Below are 14742 nucleotides of genomic sequence, written 5' to 3' on the forward strand. Positions count from 1 at the left end.
CTTATGACATAATGCTGAAGTCTGATTTTTTTTCCTTTGCAAACTCTCTAGAATTGCAAACATTTTTTAAAAAATTCAAGATGTGAGAATTACACATTGTTTTTAATGGTAGTTTTGATGTTTACTGCGCATGCTCTTGTTCCCTACTCATTTTTAGTCTATAAACAAGTATATTCTGTTTGTGTGACCTTTTGTTTCTGATAATGATCTTTTGATAACCACACTGAGGGGATTGGTTATAGGGGAGTGTATTCCCTTCACATCAGGTTCATTGTCTTCCTCACCTCCAGATCTTAATCCAAGATAATAAAAACAGCATTCCATTCTGGAGTGGGGGGAAAAATGAACCTGCCAACTGAATGCCATTAATATCAAGCCATGGATGTTCTTCTGCATGTGGTAGTTTGAGTAATTAAAGATGCTTTTGTGCATTGTTTATGGGCTCTCTCTGTGTGTATGAAGTGGGTGTATCTGTGTGACCACAGATAAAATATTTGCATCTTAGCAAAATGTCAGTGCATTTGATGCAGATGGTCGTAGAAGGACATGCACTAGTTTACTGGCTCAACAGTAAAGAAGCAAGCCAATATGTTTACCTGCATGCTAGCATGCTCAAGTGCAATATTGTGGAGAGCTGGGAAATGGTATTTTAAAATGTAGGATCAATGTCTGGGGGGGATGTTTTGCTTTATTTTCCTTTTTTTAATTTCTTTCTGTCAAAGCTGCTATTATTATTATAATTATTGCTACCTTTTTGTACCAAACTAATGCAAGAAAGCGAGCAAATGCTGAAGTGTGACTGCAGTATATATTTTGTGAAATACTTTGTACAGCTTAATGTCCAATAAAAAAAGTTACATCTGTCTTCAGTGTAGTTTCTAGCACACGATTTTCCCAAGGGGGAAAAATCCTTTTATATACAGCAAAGAATAAGCAAGAAAAGTTTGGGCTTTTTAGCATTAAAAATGCAATTGAAATTCAGAATCTCTCAGTCGGCTATAATTAAATCGCAAGGCTTCTGACCATCTTTAGATACTGTAAACACAATGATCCTGTTCAAGGGACATGCAGTTAATAACATGATGGGCTGGGATCACTTCTGCATCTACCTGTGACTTGCATAAATCCAGTGAAGGTTATGAACAGACATTTATGCATATAACTTTTTGCAAGTTCTCAGGTCACATGTACTTCTATTGGGATGGGGGAAGTAAATTAGGGAAGGAATAGATGTAATTCTGCTGCTGCTGCATATTTTGCAAATAATGAACAAGATTATATAACTGTGGTGTTTTAAGAAATGCACCAAGAATGAATTGTTCCAAATTTCTAACATGTGAACAATTATCTAAAAACCTATTTTGTTATTATGAAGAATGTAAATATCATTGGAACGTTTTTGAAATAAGTCCATTTATGCATTCAGGGTTTGAAAGAAAGAATCACACAGCAATTTACTTTAAAAATTGAGTTTCTGTACTTCGTATGTTTAAATGGTCATTGTTGAAAGTATGGTATCAATTCTGCTTCATCTGCATATTCCTGCCTCATTAATTCTCTTAATTAGCTAAATAGGCCTAATGGCTTTTTTTTCTGAGACATTGGTCTTTTGGACAGTTTGGCATGATAAAGAAAAAGAATTTGCAAGGCCTTCAAATTATTCCTAGGCCTAGTTAAAAGAATACATGTACAGTTTCCCTAGTATTAACAAAGGCGTAGAATTCTGAAGGAGTGTTTTGGGGTTGTATTTTTCATCTTGAAAGTATCATTCTTGAGCAATGATGCAAAATTATTCTAACAGACTGATAAAGCAGCTGAGTTGATTTCACAAATTGTGTGACATTTGCCCACTTTGTACAAAGTGGGAAAACATGTTATATATATTAATGTCTGTGATATGTAAAAATAACAACCTTTTCCTATCCAGAGTATTGTGTGTGTTCTGCAGCATGCATGGATTTTTTTTTCCATGAATGTGCCTAGCCATCACTTCATTAAAGTTCTTGGCTCACATCTCTCTGGATGCCCAGACCTTTCTCTATCCCCTGAACTAAATGGAGAAGAGACCACTTAGAGATCTCTAAGTAGCTTTGTGTAATGCCTGGGAGAATCTTTTCAGATTTGATTTTTTTTTAATGTGGTGGGGGAAGTCTTCAAGAAAAAACAATTCTAAACCCTTTGGACTCACATAATTCATTTCAAGAGGTTAAGGCTACAATATTTTGGCTAAAAAACTCTGTGATGGCTATGCTGGTATAGTATTGTGTTCTGGTGCAATTTTGAAAGCAAGTTCTCCAAAGGAAGCATTTGTTGGAATGATACATTTTTAAGATCAGGTATCAAAGATCCTTCAATCTCCATTAAGGCTCCATAGGTCCAATCCAAGTTGACTGCCTTAAATCGGATGCATATTTAACAGTACTGAAATCCATTGTCTTCAATGTTTATAGAAGCAGAACAACCATACACTAAGGAGAAAGAGGAGGGTGGGGTTTGCACTGGAAAAAAACTGCACCAACTGCAGCTGAATCTACAACTCAGTTTTGATTAGCTATTGCTTACAAAATATGGAACTGCTTTAGGGTTGATGTTGCAAGGTCTGAGTATGTTAATTGCTTAGTGGTTGGCTCAAGTAGATGCCTGTTTTGTTTTTCACAGAAGGGCTTATTGAAAAGCCACTGCAAATATATGAGACATTTTAAAAAACATATCAAGCCTCCCCTCCCATTTAAGGCAAAACAAAAAGGCAACTAATTTGAATCAATATTATTAATAAACAACAGTGCTGTGATATATTCAAAGCAAACAGATTCCTTCTGGCTGTTAACTTCCATTGTGTTCAGTCTGTAATGGAGCAATCTGGGAAAATGTTTTACCTAGCAGGAACCTGAGAACTGAAATGGAGAAATACTATAATTAATGCAGCTTAATCTGGCCCAGCCTTATCCAACCTGATACCTTCCAGATGCTTTAGACTTCAAGTCCCATCATTCCTCTCAACGTGATAGGTTCCCCAGGGGTGATGGGAATGATAGTTCACTACGTCTGTCTGGCATTAGCTTAAGAGTGCGTAAATTTCCTGCCAGCCACTTTTGATATCAGCCATAAAGATTTCTGCTGTCGCATACAGCACTATTAAGGAGCCTTAAGCTGCCCCTCTCCCACCAATATTAATACAGGTAATCCTCATTTAGCTACTTCTTGTTTAATGACCATTTGCAATTACAAGACTGATTCAAAAGTAACTTTGAAACCAATCTCTGCATTTATGGCTGTTCCAGGTTTATAAAGCAAAGAAAAACTGAAATAAGTTCATAAGCACACTTGCGGTTTCACTTAGGAATTGCTTTGTTTGATGATTGAGGTGCTGGTCCCACTTGTAGTTGCTAAAGGAGGACTATTTGTATTTTGTTGATTTCCTTTAAAAAAAACAGGTCCAATTACCAAAGCAGTGAATTTTCAAAGGCTGTTTTAGTGTGGCTATGAAGATTTTCAATTTACAGTATTTATGTAGGGTTGTAATTCATGATCATGATAGCTAAGGCATTCTAACCCCACCGAACTTTTCTAGTACCAGACTGATATTAAGTGTTGGTTGTTAAGAGTTATTACAAAATTACTGATGCATTATGAAGTTTTTCTTGTGCTGAACCTAGGGGGCCCAGTGCAACCCCAAGGAATGCAATCACAAAGCCAGGAGCCACCCCAAAGGTTCCCTCCGGGGCATTCAGGAAAGCCCTCCAGTTCTCTGCCTCCACGTCCACCTGGCCCTGCAATTCAGCCATCCCGTGCCCAGGCCTCAGGTCCTTCAAGTGCTGGGCCTCCAGCAGACATGAAGACCGAGCCCTCGCCAGACTCGTCCCAGAAGCCTCAGTCACATCCTCAGCTAAAGTAAGGCATTCTTGTCATTTTCTCCTCTTGTTTTGTAAATGCTTCTCTTGCCAAGAGAGGTTGGAGTACAGATAAAGAAGTACAAGATTCCTTTCTTTTTGTAACAATTTTGTTTCTGTTTCACCTGGAGTGGGTACATTTCCATTTCTCAAATCTGCTGAAAAAAGCAAATTTCATGTAGTATCTATGGATTTGAGTTTGAGTCATCCTCTTCTTTCCAACATTTCAGAAGGTGTTGATTCATCTTTGGTTGGGCTGTTTATGAGACAGCTGGTGAGAAAGAGAGAGAGATGGGAGGGGAGAGGGGAAAAAACCCTTATCTGCTTAAACTTTTAACCTTGCAGCCACTCAGACAAGAAAGATCAGAAAACCCAGAGAATGTTTTCCTTGTCAAAAGATGTTTCCCACTAAAACCAGAGATAGATAGAACATTGGTTCTATCATTACCTACCTATTACATCCTATGCTTAAGACTTCTTCTAGCGCCACTTCTATGCGATGGAGCTCATTTTCATACTCTGTATTTGGTTTATTAGATATAACATACTCTAACTGTATATTTGATTTTAATTTTTGTCAAGCTCATCATATTAAAGTATGGCCAAAGATGGCCATTTACTTATTCTATATATCTTCTTGGTGTACTGAAAACTGCTGTGAAGATTAATATATCACATTTCATTTCTGCTTCACATATTCAAATTCAAATATTCAAATACCCAAGGTATACTGCTTAACAATTTAGAGATAGAAAGATTTCCTATTCCCTTCATTATCAACATGCATGACTGTAACAAAGGATGGTAAAATGCCAGGATACTCTACTTGCCAAAATTTTGTCTGATAGTTTACAAACTTAATCTTAAGGCTTACATAATTTGTTTTTGCTGTGAAGGTGAAAGAAGGTAATCACACACAAAAAAGATTTTTTAAAAAAACACAGGGCAGACAAATGTGATAAATCAATAAATGGCCTTAAATGTATTATATTTAGTTATGCATGTAAAAGAAAAGTTCAGTTCACTACTCATTTTTATTATTTCCTCCATATACTTTCCCCAGAAGAAATAGAAATGTAAAACTCATTTAAAACAAACTAAATGGATCAGTGTGGGGTAGTGGTGAAGGTTTTGGATTAGAAGTGGGAAGACTTGGGTTCAAATCCACAGCAGCTCATCAGTTGACTTTAGGCCAGTCATTGTTGGTCAACCCAACCAATCTCACAGGGGAATTTGAAAGAGGTAGCATAATGTATGATGCCTTACGTTTGTGTACAGGTGGTATTTAATCAAATAAATAGATAAATAGATAGATAAATAGATAAGAAAATGTCAAGGGATATTTTCTGTACTGATGTAGATTCCCATCTCCAGTTGTTTTTTTAAAAAATGCAGCAGATATTCACGGTTAATGTTTCTCCCCCTGCTAATGACTGGAGTCAAAATGGCTTAGATGCCTAAAGATGTTAATTTTTAGAGGTTTGTAAAAAGAGCACATTTCTTGTGCTCTTTTCCACTCAGCAGCTTGTGGACTATACCACACCTCACCACACACAGTTTTGGAAGTCTATTGAAAAATAACACTTGAAGCTCATGGACCAGAGCAGAATGTTGAAAAACATATTTTGGAAGAATTTAATGATGAATCACTTCCATATCATTGGTTAGAAAGCAACACAAAAATCTGTATGTAGTCACCTGCAGTTGAGTTCAAGTTGGGGAAGATTTTGCCTTTCCTTTTATTCAAATGTAATCTTTCCCCCCCAATTCACTGCTTATTCCAGTCCTAAACAATTTTTTTCAAGCTCAGGACTTCTTAAGGGCTATTCCTTAATATTTGAAAGCTCTATGCGCTTAGTTTTAAAGCATCCTGGATGGCTCCTATATCAAGTTACAGATTTGTTCCAATCCACGTTTCAAACACCCCACTTCCAAATCTTACAAAGGAAAAAAAAAGCATAACCAAATTGCCAATGGGATTAACTGTACTCAGTGATTGCATTCTCACCCACCTCTTCTGGCTTAACATGTGCATGCAGGTTGTCTATGCATAAATATTTCATTAAGCCATTTATGTTTCAATTCCTAATCAAATAAAGAACCTTTATCTTTCCACCCCTCCATGCTCAATGAGTATTAAACCCAAATACAGTGAAAATGAAAGACTGTACACACACTGTACAATATTGCTCACTCTGGTTTTCTGGAAAAGGTGTAAGATTTTCTGGAAGAGATATAAGATTCCCACCCCACCCCACCCAGAAAAGGCGTAAGGATTTTTTTTCTGGAAAAAGTATAACATTTTCTAGAAAGGAGGTAAGTTTTTTTTTTCCCTGGAAAGCCGGGGTGGTGGTGATTTTGTTTTTCTGGAAAGGGGGCAAGACTTTTCTTTAAAAGGTTTAAGGTTTTCTGGAAAAGAAAATGATCTGTCATAAAGCATAATATACAAACACAAGCAGATACAATTTTCCTTTTTAAAAAAAAAGTATACTTAAAATGTATGGGGTTAAAAAAATATTTTCTACCATTCAACTATTTGCTTCCTTCCATTCAGCCCACTCCAACTTACCTGTCTTTATTTATTATCAATTAAATTGATATGGCTGCCCATTTTAACCAGCTAGGTTAAGCTAACAAGGAGTAACATCAATATCAAAACTTCATAAGAAAACTATAAATAACAATTACAAAAGCTAAGTTGAACTTGAACAACACAATTAGGGCAACTACAGTACAAGCTTAATCACTTAGCTTAGACTCTAACAGAACCAGGTTTTAGTGCCTTACAGAAAGACAATGGTTTGGGGAAAGTATAATCTCCAGTGGGCAATATTACAGAAAAGGCTGTCCACCAGGAATGGAGACACCTCTGAATTTTGATGTGTATCAAACAATTGTTTCTAAAAATAAAAATAAAAACTTTATTTTTTTAAAAAAAGACAATCATTTCTCAGGTCAAAACTAACAGTTGTGCTCATCTATTCAAAGAATGCCATCTGGATGTTGCCGGTTGTACTTCCTATTCATATTTATTATATGTAATACAAATTGAATTTTGAAAGGTAGGGGCTACATCAGTCACGAATAAGAAAATAAAATCTGTATGAAAGCTTCAGATGCATGTAACACTCATGTGTGAGTTTTTGTCTCTGTCTTGCAGCAAATCACAATCTCTGACAAATGCCTTCAACTTCACGGAGTCATCCTTCTTCCGATCATCTGTGAATGAGGATGAAACAAAAGCTGAAACCATCCGAAACTTAAGAAAATCTTTTGCCAGCCTGTTTTCAGATTAACCATGGCTAGTGTGCTTTTGCATATCCATCAAATGTTTGAAAGTCTCCTGTGAATATCATTTCACAATCACTATTTCTTTACGAATGATCCTTCTTTCCTGTTTCAACTGTTGTATTAAGCAATATGTTATGCTCTTTTTTTAAAAGGGGACTATAATGCGTTAAGATTTCAGGTATCTTTTTAAAAAGCCACTTTAAAGCTATACAGCCGAATGCTTACAGTCGTCCTTAACTGTGATTCTGTGGCCTTACCATTAAATGCACTCAGTCATCCCATTGGACCCTCTGTTGTGAAGTCTTTAGAGCAGCACACCATTAAGTTGCAAGTCTTCCCTTTCCTACAGTTTTCACCACTACTCGGCTGCATGTTTGTTTTTTCAAGATATTTTCTTCTACTTTTTTGAGACTTAGTTTCTTGCCTTCAGACCTTTAGGGTATAGTTTCATTATTGTATTTGTGTTAATTGTCTTTCACCTTGTTAGAAACTTTAGAAAGCTTTCCATCTGCTAAATGTAGTTTTCCAATATGCTTTAAGAGCAAATTCTAGAATGAACCAATGTTAGAGCCCTATGTGTGTCTATATATGATTCTATTCTATTACTCCTCATATATTTGTTGTGAAATTATTTGCAGCCTGTTAATAGTCCCTTTTGCTTTGTAAAATGTCATGCATGGACTCACGTCACCATAGTTCCATATTACATCCCAATAAATGGAAAGCTCTATACTGAACAGGAAGTCTGCTTCTCCTGACTTCTCTGCAGCGTGGTAATGATGGCAGAGGGATATGTGAAGCTTTATTTTTCTCATTTATTTAACTTTCAGTCAAAATGCATTACCAATAAACAAGGAAGAGTAATATCTCAAAAACACAATTTTAAATCCCTTCATTGACACACTTCTTCTGATAAAATTCGCCTCTAAATCTTGACTTGTCTACAGAATGAGGTATCTTATGGAATGATTGATAGGATGCCAGGTCCACTCAGTGCCAAGTTGTATTTTGAAGAGCTATATTCACATTTCCTAATTTTATCTTTGCTCATGGGAGATAGGCTATCTTTTCCTTTCCTGTTAAACTGATCCTGAACATTACCTAACAGTGTCTGGTCTTTATGCTCTGCTATCCAGGAAAAAAAATATTTTCATTTTATCTGATGTTGAAGAGATAGATATTACACGCACATACATAGATATTGGTATAGTTATAGATGATATAGATAGATAACGGGTGGTTTGTACAATGATTGTGCCTCATTGAGCCAAACGCAACCCATTCTTCATTTACCGTACAGTGGCCATGTAGAATTTGCAGTAGTTTTAAAACAAACAACATTTCTGCATCAGGTCAGGCTCCCTAATATTTTCAAGGGCAGTTCCCCCCACACAGTGTGTTACAGTAATTTAATTTGGACATTACTATTCCAGTATGCATCCTTTGTTAAAGCATTTATTTATTCAGGTAAGCACATAACAATGTAAGAAAACATGTGATTCAGGGCTGAACTGTGAAGTCTTTGGTGCTTTCTGATATATAAAAATAAAACAATCTCTTTGACACTGGACATTCCATACCACTCCACAACATTCCATTGCCCAAATGTATAATAATCTCCACAGCACTCAAGACAATTAGCATAAAAATGCAAAATAATATAAAAATGCAAAAAATCAATTTAAGTCTATATGATGAAGACATAAAATCACAACAAACCTGACTGAAAAGTTAGGTCTAGATCATTTTCACCAATCTGAGACTGGCACTGCCCTTAAATGTCTCCAAAATATCATGTAGAAAAGCCAAACAGATTTATTCTACAAGTTAATCAGTTTGGTACTTAACAGCAAACAATGTAGTAAATGTTTCACAACTCTTGCTCTGGAGCTTTAGGGTGGAATGATTTCCTTTAGATAGAAAGTCTTATCCTATTTCTTTGAGTCTTACCTGCTCTGTATGAGACAAGGCATCCCAACATGTTGGCTTGTTCCCAAGTTCTTCCTAAACCAACTAAGGGTTGGTTTTGCTCCTCCCTGCAGATAAAGCTGGCTTCCTTTCTATACACACACCCCATTGTGAACACCATGAAAAGTCATGAAGAATGACTTGAACATTCATCCATTGGCTGGCTGGAGGTCACTGAAGAGAGCAATGATTGGCTCAAGTAGATTTGCAGAAGCTGGCATGGCCTGAGAACATGCTATTAATTTAGATGGTGAAACTAGTGATGGGAACTAAATAGAACTGCTAAGAGAATGTGCTTTCTAACTTGGGTGTGAAGCAGAAGAAAATTATCTCCCATGTTTGATATTACTGGGCTGCTGAAATTGAAATCACTTTTCAGAAGAGCTTCTGGCAGATAGACTAATCCATATTAAGGCAGGGGTACTTAAGACATTTATAGCTTAATTAGAACTTAAACTATTCCACGTTTAAAAGTTACAATTAATATTTTATTTGCACAGATAAAATATTTGGGATCCATTGCAGACTTCCTAAATCAAATGGAATATACAGTATACACAAAAGGTTAACAGCTCTGCTTGTTATATTTCCCCAGACAAAGCACCTAAATATTCTTCAAGTGTCCATGGTTTAATGTAATCTATTCATCTATTCATAATGGAGACAAAAGATAGCTGACCAAAGTCAGATTTCACAATCCCAGAATCATTTCCAATTAGTGCACTGAACACTGTATGCAAACTCGTTCCCTGCCACTACGTACCTCTAAATTCAGACAGAAGATTGGAAGTTTTATATGGAGTGTGATCTCCCTCTGTTACTAGACCAAGTTTAATTCCCAAGCAGGATTTTATGCTGATTAGTAACACCTACATCTTGCTTGGCACATCATTGATCTTAAGCACCAATCAAGAGATTAATTGCTGTTTTCATACTGCATGACTAGAAGCAGTAGATATGGATGTCATTTGCATAGTGGAAGATTCAACAGCACTTTCATGAAGATATTAAACAACATAGAAGAATGGAATCCTGCAGCACATCGTAGGATGAGACCCTGGAAAGTGAACAATAATTCTGCAGTGTGTTTTTCTGGATACAACCTCAAAGTTGTGATCACTGTGGAAAGTCTAATAGTAGTTATACAGTAAATGTCTGAGATTTTCTTAGGGAACTGCAATACTCCTTTCCTGGAATTTGCCATTTTCTTGGCATTTAAGGGTTCATAAAGAATTGATAGGATACTTGTAGCTACAGACAAGCTAATTACAATAGCAACTTCTAATAGGCTAAGGATCCAGTAGTGAGTATGTATGTGTATGCACATGGATTCATGCATGCACAAGCATGGCTCAAAGTTTACTCACTTTTCTAGAAAAACTGCTTGCATCCAGCTTCTCATACTAGCTCTCATTCTAGTTGATTAGCTTTACTTGGTTCTTACTTACAACTTACTACGTACTTAGTACTTAGTAGAAATAGTAGTTAGTTACTAACAAGTTTAGTCTAGTCCAGTCCAGTCTGAGCTGTTTGTTCCAAACTTGCCAACTTCCACAGAATATTTGATCAGGCCACCTTATCCACATCCAATTCACAGTCAGTAAAATAGCAGTAGCAATAGCACTTACACTTTTATACCACTTCACAGTGTTTTACATCCCTCAGTTTATTGTCCCCAACAATCAGGGTATTCATTTTACCAACCTCGGAAGGATGGAAGGCTGAGTCTACCTTGAGTCAATGAGATTCGAACTGTAGAACCGCTGGCAGTCGGCAGTCAGCAGAATTAGCCTGCAGTACTGCATTCTAACCACCACGGCTCTGGAGACAAAATCATCTTGGCTTCATATCCTGATCCATAGTAGGCTTGAAATGAGTCCAGATATTTATTTGTTTGTTTGTTTGTTTGTTTGTTTGTTTGTTTGGTAAGTAAGTAAGTAAGTAAGTAACTAACTAACTAACTAACTAACTAACTAACTAACTAAGTATTCTACCCATCTCTTTCTACCAAATGACTCTGGACAGCTTACAATGTCATAAATAATAGAATAAAACAATTAAAGGGTTAAAAAATTAAAACATCAGAAATAAAAAAGTAAGAATTAATATTACAATAGATGTTTTAAAAACAATGCGTAGATGGTGTGGAGTCTCCTAGTCTGCTAGTCACCTCCAAAATGGGGTTCCCCCATCAGGGACCAAGGCAGTTGGCAAAACCAGGGTTTCAGGCTCTTTTGGAAGGCAAAAAGGGTGGGTGTGGATCTGACCTTGATGGGCATGATATTCCAAAGGGCAAGAGCCATGGAAGAAAAAAAATCTTCTCCTGGCCCCCACCAGCTACAATTCCTTGACCAATAGGATCCTGAGCATGCTCCTTTTGCTGGGGTGAGTGGAGTGGGTCCTTCCCTTTGGGGTGAGATGGTTCCCCAGGTAAGCTGGACCCATGCCATGTTGGACTTTAAGGTCATATTCATGAAACATACTCACATTGATGGTGCTGCATAGTAACTTCCAAAGGTATCTTGAGTTGTAAATATCGGGAATTTTTTTTAGAATGGCTTTTTATTTATGGAATTTTTCCAATTATCCAATGGACCTTGAACATCTATAAACTTTCGTAACATTAATTCAAACATTTTTAACATTCTTCTTGATCTGAAAGTTATAAGTCCGTGATGGTGAACGTGGGCACGCGTGCCGGAAGTGGCATACAGAGCCATCTCTCTGGGCATGCCAGCCCCCGCCCATTGCTCTTCCATGTTCCGGGGCACACATGCACACTGGCCAGCTGTTTTTCACATGCTCACACCAAAACTGAAAGCTCAGCTTCCCAGCATGCCCATGCGTGCCAGGGAACTGCTCTTCCTGTTTCTGGTGCTCCCCTGTGCACATGTGCGCGCTCCCGTTTCAGCACTCGGTGTCTAAGAGATTCGCCAATACTGCTATAGGTGATCAGGAAATTGTTTCAGGTATGAAATGGCCCTGAGTTGAAGATCTAATTTTTATTCCTAAACCTTTTATTCCTAATATCCTCTAGTTTGATGCCACTGACCAGCCTTAGTTTTCCCCATCATCTTCAATACTATAAAAAATACTTCCTTTTGTATCTTCATTTCCTCTGGTATTTAAAAAGCAGGAACAGGGCTGGAAAAAAAGACAAGCAAATAGTTGTTAATAATCTCATATCTTAGATTAGAAGAAGAAAGGCTATCAGAAGGTGTGGCTTTAGGGTGATATTACATCATGCATACCTCCCTTTGAACAAATATCTGTATCAATTATAGCACAAAAAGTGCCGAGTTACTTAACACGGAAAGATTAGTTATTAAATCTATTTTGTACATCTCTTGTTGAATGAAAGTAGTATTACTCTTCACAAAAATCTAACTAGATGAGATACAGGGAAAGTTAGGAACTAATGATGAGAGCTTAGGGAACACTCTGGTGTAAATCTGACGCAGGTTGCTTCTCAGTGTGAATGACAGGTTTCTCTTTCATCATATTTATGTGCTAACTTTAAAAACAGATCTTTGTACACATCTACTGATGTATTTAGAAGGCAGGGACTACTTTTCACAGGAACAAGTGAGTCTGGGCTTTTGCATATTCCTGAATAGTAAAAACTCCTCATATTCCCACAGCAGTACTGTACAAAGTTCTCCGCAACTTCTCTTTTGCAGCACTTCTTAAACTGACCATGTGACCGCATGAATGTTATACATTTTGAAGTGAGTGGAAGTTTTTTTTGGAGGGGGGGGGGAAGAACCTTATAATCCAGAAAAGGGTGAAACTGGTACCAACAACAAAGTTGTGCAAGAAAGGCCCTCCTGACCATGGCTGTCACTGCTTCTTAAACAGGAACCCAGGGACGTGCGGTCATTGGAGGCAGGGGAGGCAGAGCCTCACCTCTCATCATGAAATAATAATATATAAAATAATAATATCCATGAGGGAGTTTCATATATATAAGAGGAAGAGGAGGGAGGAGGAGGAGCGCATTCGGGGTGGTGCCAGCTGGGCAACCGGTGGAGGCAGGAGGGTTTTCGGAAGCGCCAATAACCCTCCTGCCTTCGCTGTACTTTGCACGTTCCTCGCGACTGCAATCGACGTCCAGAAGTGGCAGGGGCTTGATGATGTCGCCGCAGCTGCCATGCGGGGACAGACGGAGGTAGCCAGAGTGGTGCCAAGGCAGTCTGGCGGACGAGCGACCGAGGATCAGGCTGCCTGATCCTCCATTGCTCGCTCGCTCACTCTTTCATCCGCCCGGACCCCTCGGCGCCACTCTGGTTACCTCCGTCCGGCCGCGCCCAGCAGCGACGTCGGCGACATCATCAAGATGAAGTGGCTTGGAGGCGAAGTGCTTTTCAGTGCTTTTCTGTGCGTCTGGCACTTAGGTAGATAGCCGGATGTCCTAAACGCCAGACGCACAGAAAAGCACTAAAAAGCAGCTGCTGTTGGGGAGCGCGAGCCGGCGGAGCGCGCTCAGGAAGGCAGGGAATGGGAACATGTGTGCTGATCCATTCCCCGCCTTCCTGAGTGCGCTCCTCTGGCTCGCGCTCCGCGATCCCCAACAACAGCTGCTTTTCTGTGCGTCTGGCGTTTAGGACATCCGGCTATCTACCTAAACGCCAGACACACAGAAAAGCACTAAAAAGCAGCTGCTGTTGGGGAGCGCGAGCCGGCCGAGCATGCTCAGGAAGGCGGGGAATGGGATCACGTGTGCTGGAGACTGAGGCAGCCTCAGCCTCCAGCACAAGTGGTCCCATTCCCCGCCTTCCTGATGACGTCACCAGCCTCACCAGGCGTAAACCTCACCGCACATCACTGCAGGAACCATGAGTCCAGGATGAATCCCAGATTTTACACTAGTTCTGTATGAGATAGTGCAACCCTCCCTACAACTAAAGATAGAAAATACCCAGAATCAGGAACCCTAACAACCAAAGCCGGTCAATCTGGGTAGAGTTCAGTCGCAGCCTATTGTTCCACATCCACACCCCAAAGCTTCCAACATCAAGCAAAACGTTCATGACACCATTTGGGCATCCAAAAGTTTTGTCAGCCTTCCTAGGCAGATCAGACAAGAAATATGACCAGATGAGTTAATTCTATTTTACCGTAAGGCTATGTTAAGAGAATCTTACAAATAACTGTTGCCACTAACAGCTATTTGTTGTTTTCTATTGTTTGGAATGGCACTTCTTTTGTTTCCATTGCAAATCACTGGGCGTTGGTCTTTGATTTCAGTGATCTGTAAAAATAATTTATAAATAAATCTCATTTTTCTTTCCCTAGCAGGACTAACACCATCAATTGCTCTAAGTGGAGAATCACCATAGAAGGAAGGATGAAGCAGAGCCATGAAAGCAAAGTTTCTTGGGTTCCCTTTCCATTTCCAATCACAATCCCTTTCCAAATCATTTAGAAATTAGTCATTAATTGCCTTCATCAACACTGAGCTCAGAATACTGAGAGAATGCATAGATCAGGATGCTTTCCTCCAGCTGATCAATGAGAAAAGTGAAAAAGAAGCTGATTCCCTCAACATTACCTACTAATAATATCAGCAACTTTAAGATGCCTGGACTTCAAC

General features: G+C 38.6%; 1 protein-coding gene across 1 annotated transcript in view; it reads left to right on the forward strand.

Moving 5' to 3' along the window:
- Nucleotides 1-8049, forward strand: part of SYN2 (synapsin II) — a 130374-nt gene extending 122325 nt beyond the window's left edge. Inside the window, exons 12-13 of the mRNA XM_081939095.1 lie at nt 3657-3891; nt 7051-8049. Of these exons, the coding sequence (XP_081795221.1) occupies nt 3657-3891; nt 7051-7186 (371 nt within the window). The 3' untranslated portion in view covers nt 7187-8049. The remainder of the gene's footprint in view (nt 1-3656; nt 3892-7050) is intronic.
- Nucleotides 8050-14742: the final 6693 nt, after the last annotated feature.

This window comes from Natrix helvetica (assembly GCF_964273705.1).
Source record: "Natrix helvetica genome assembly, chromosome: 1".
Classification (NCBI taxonomy): domain Eukaryota; kingdom Metazoa; phylum Chordata; class Lepidosauria; order Squamata; family Natricidae; genus Natrix; species Natrix helvetica.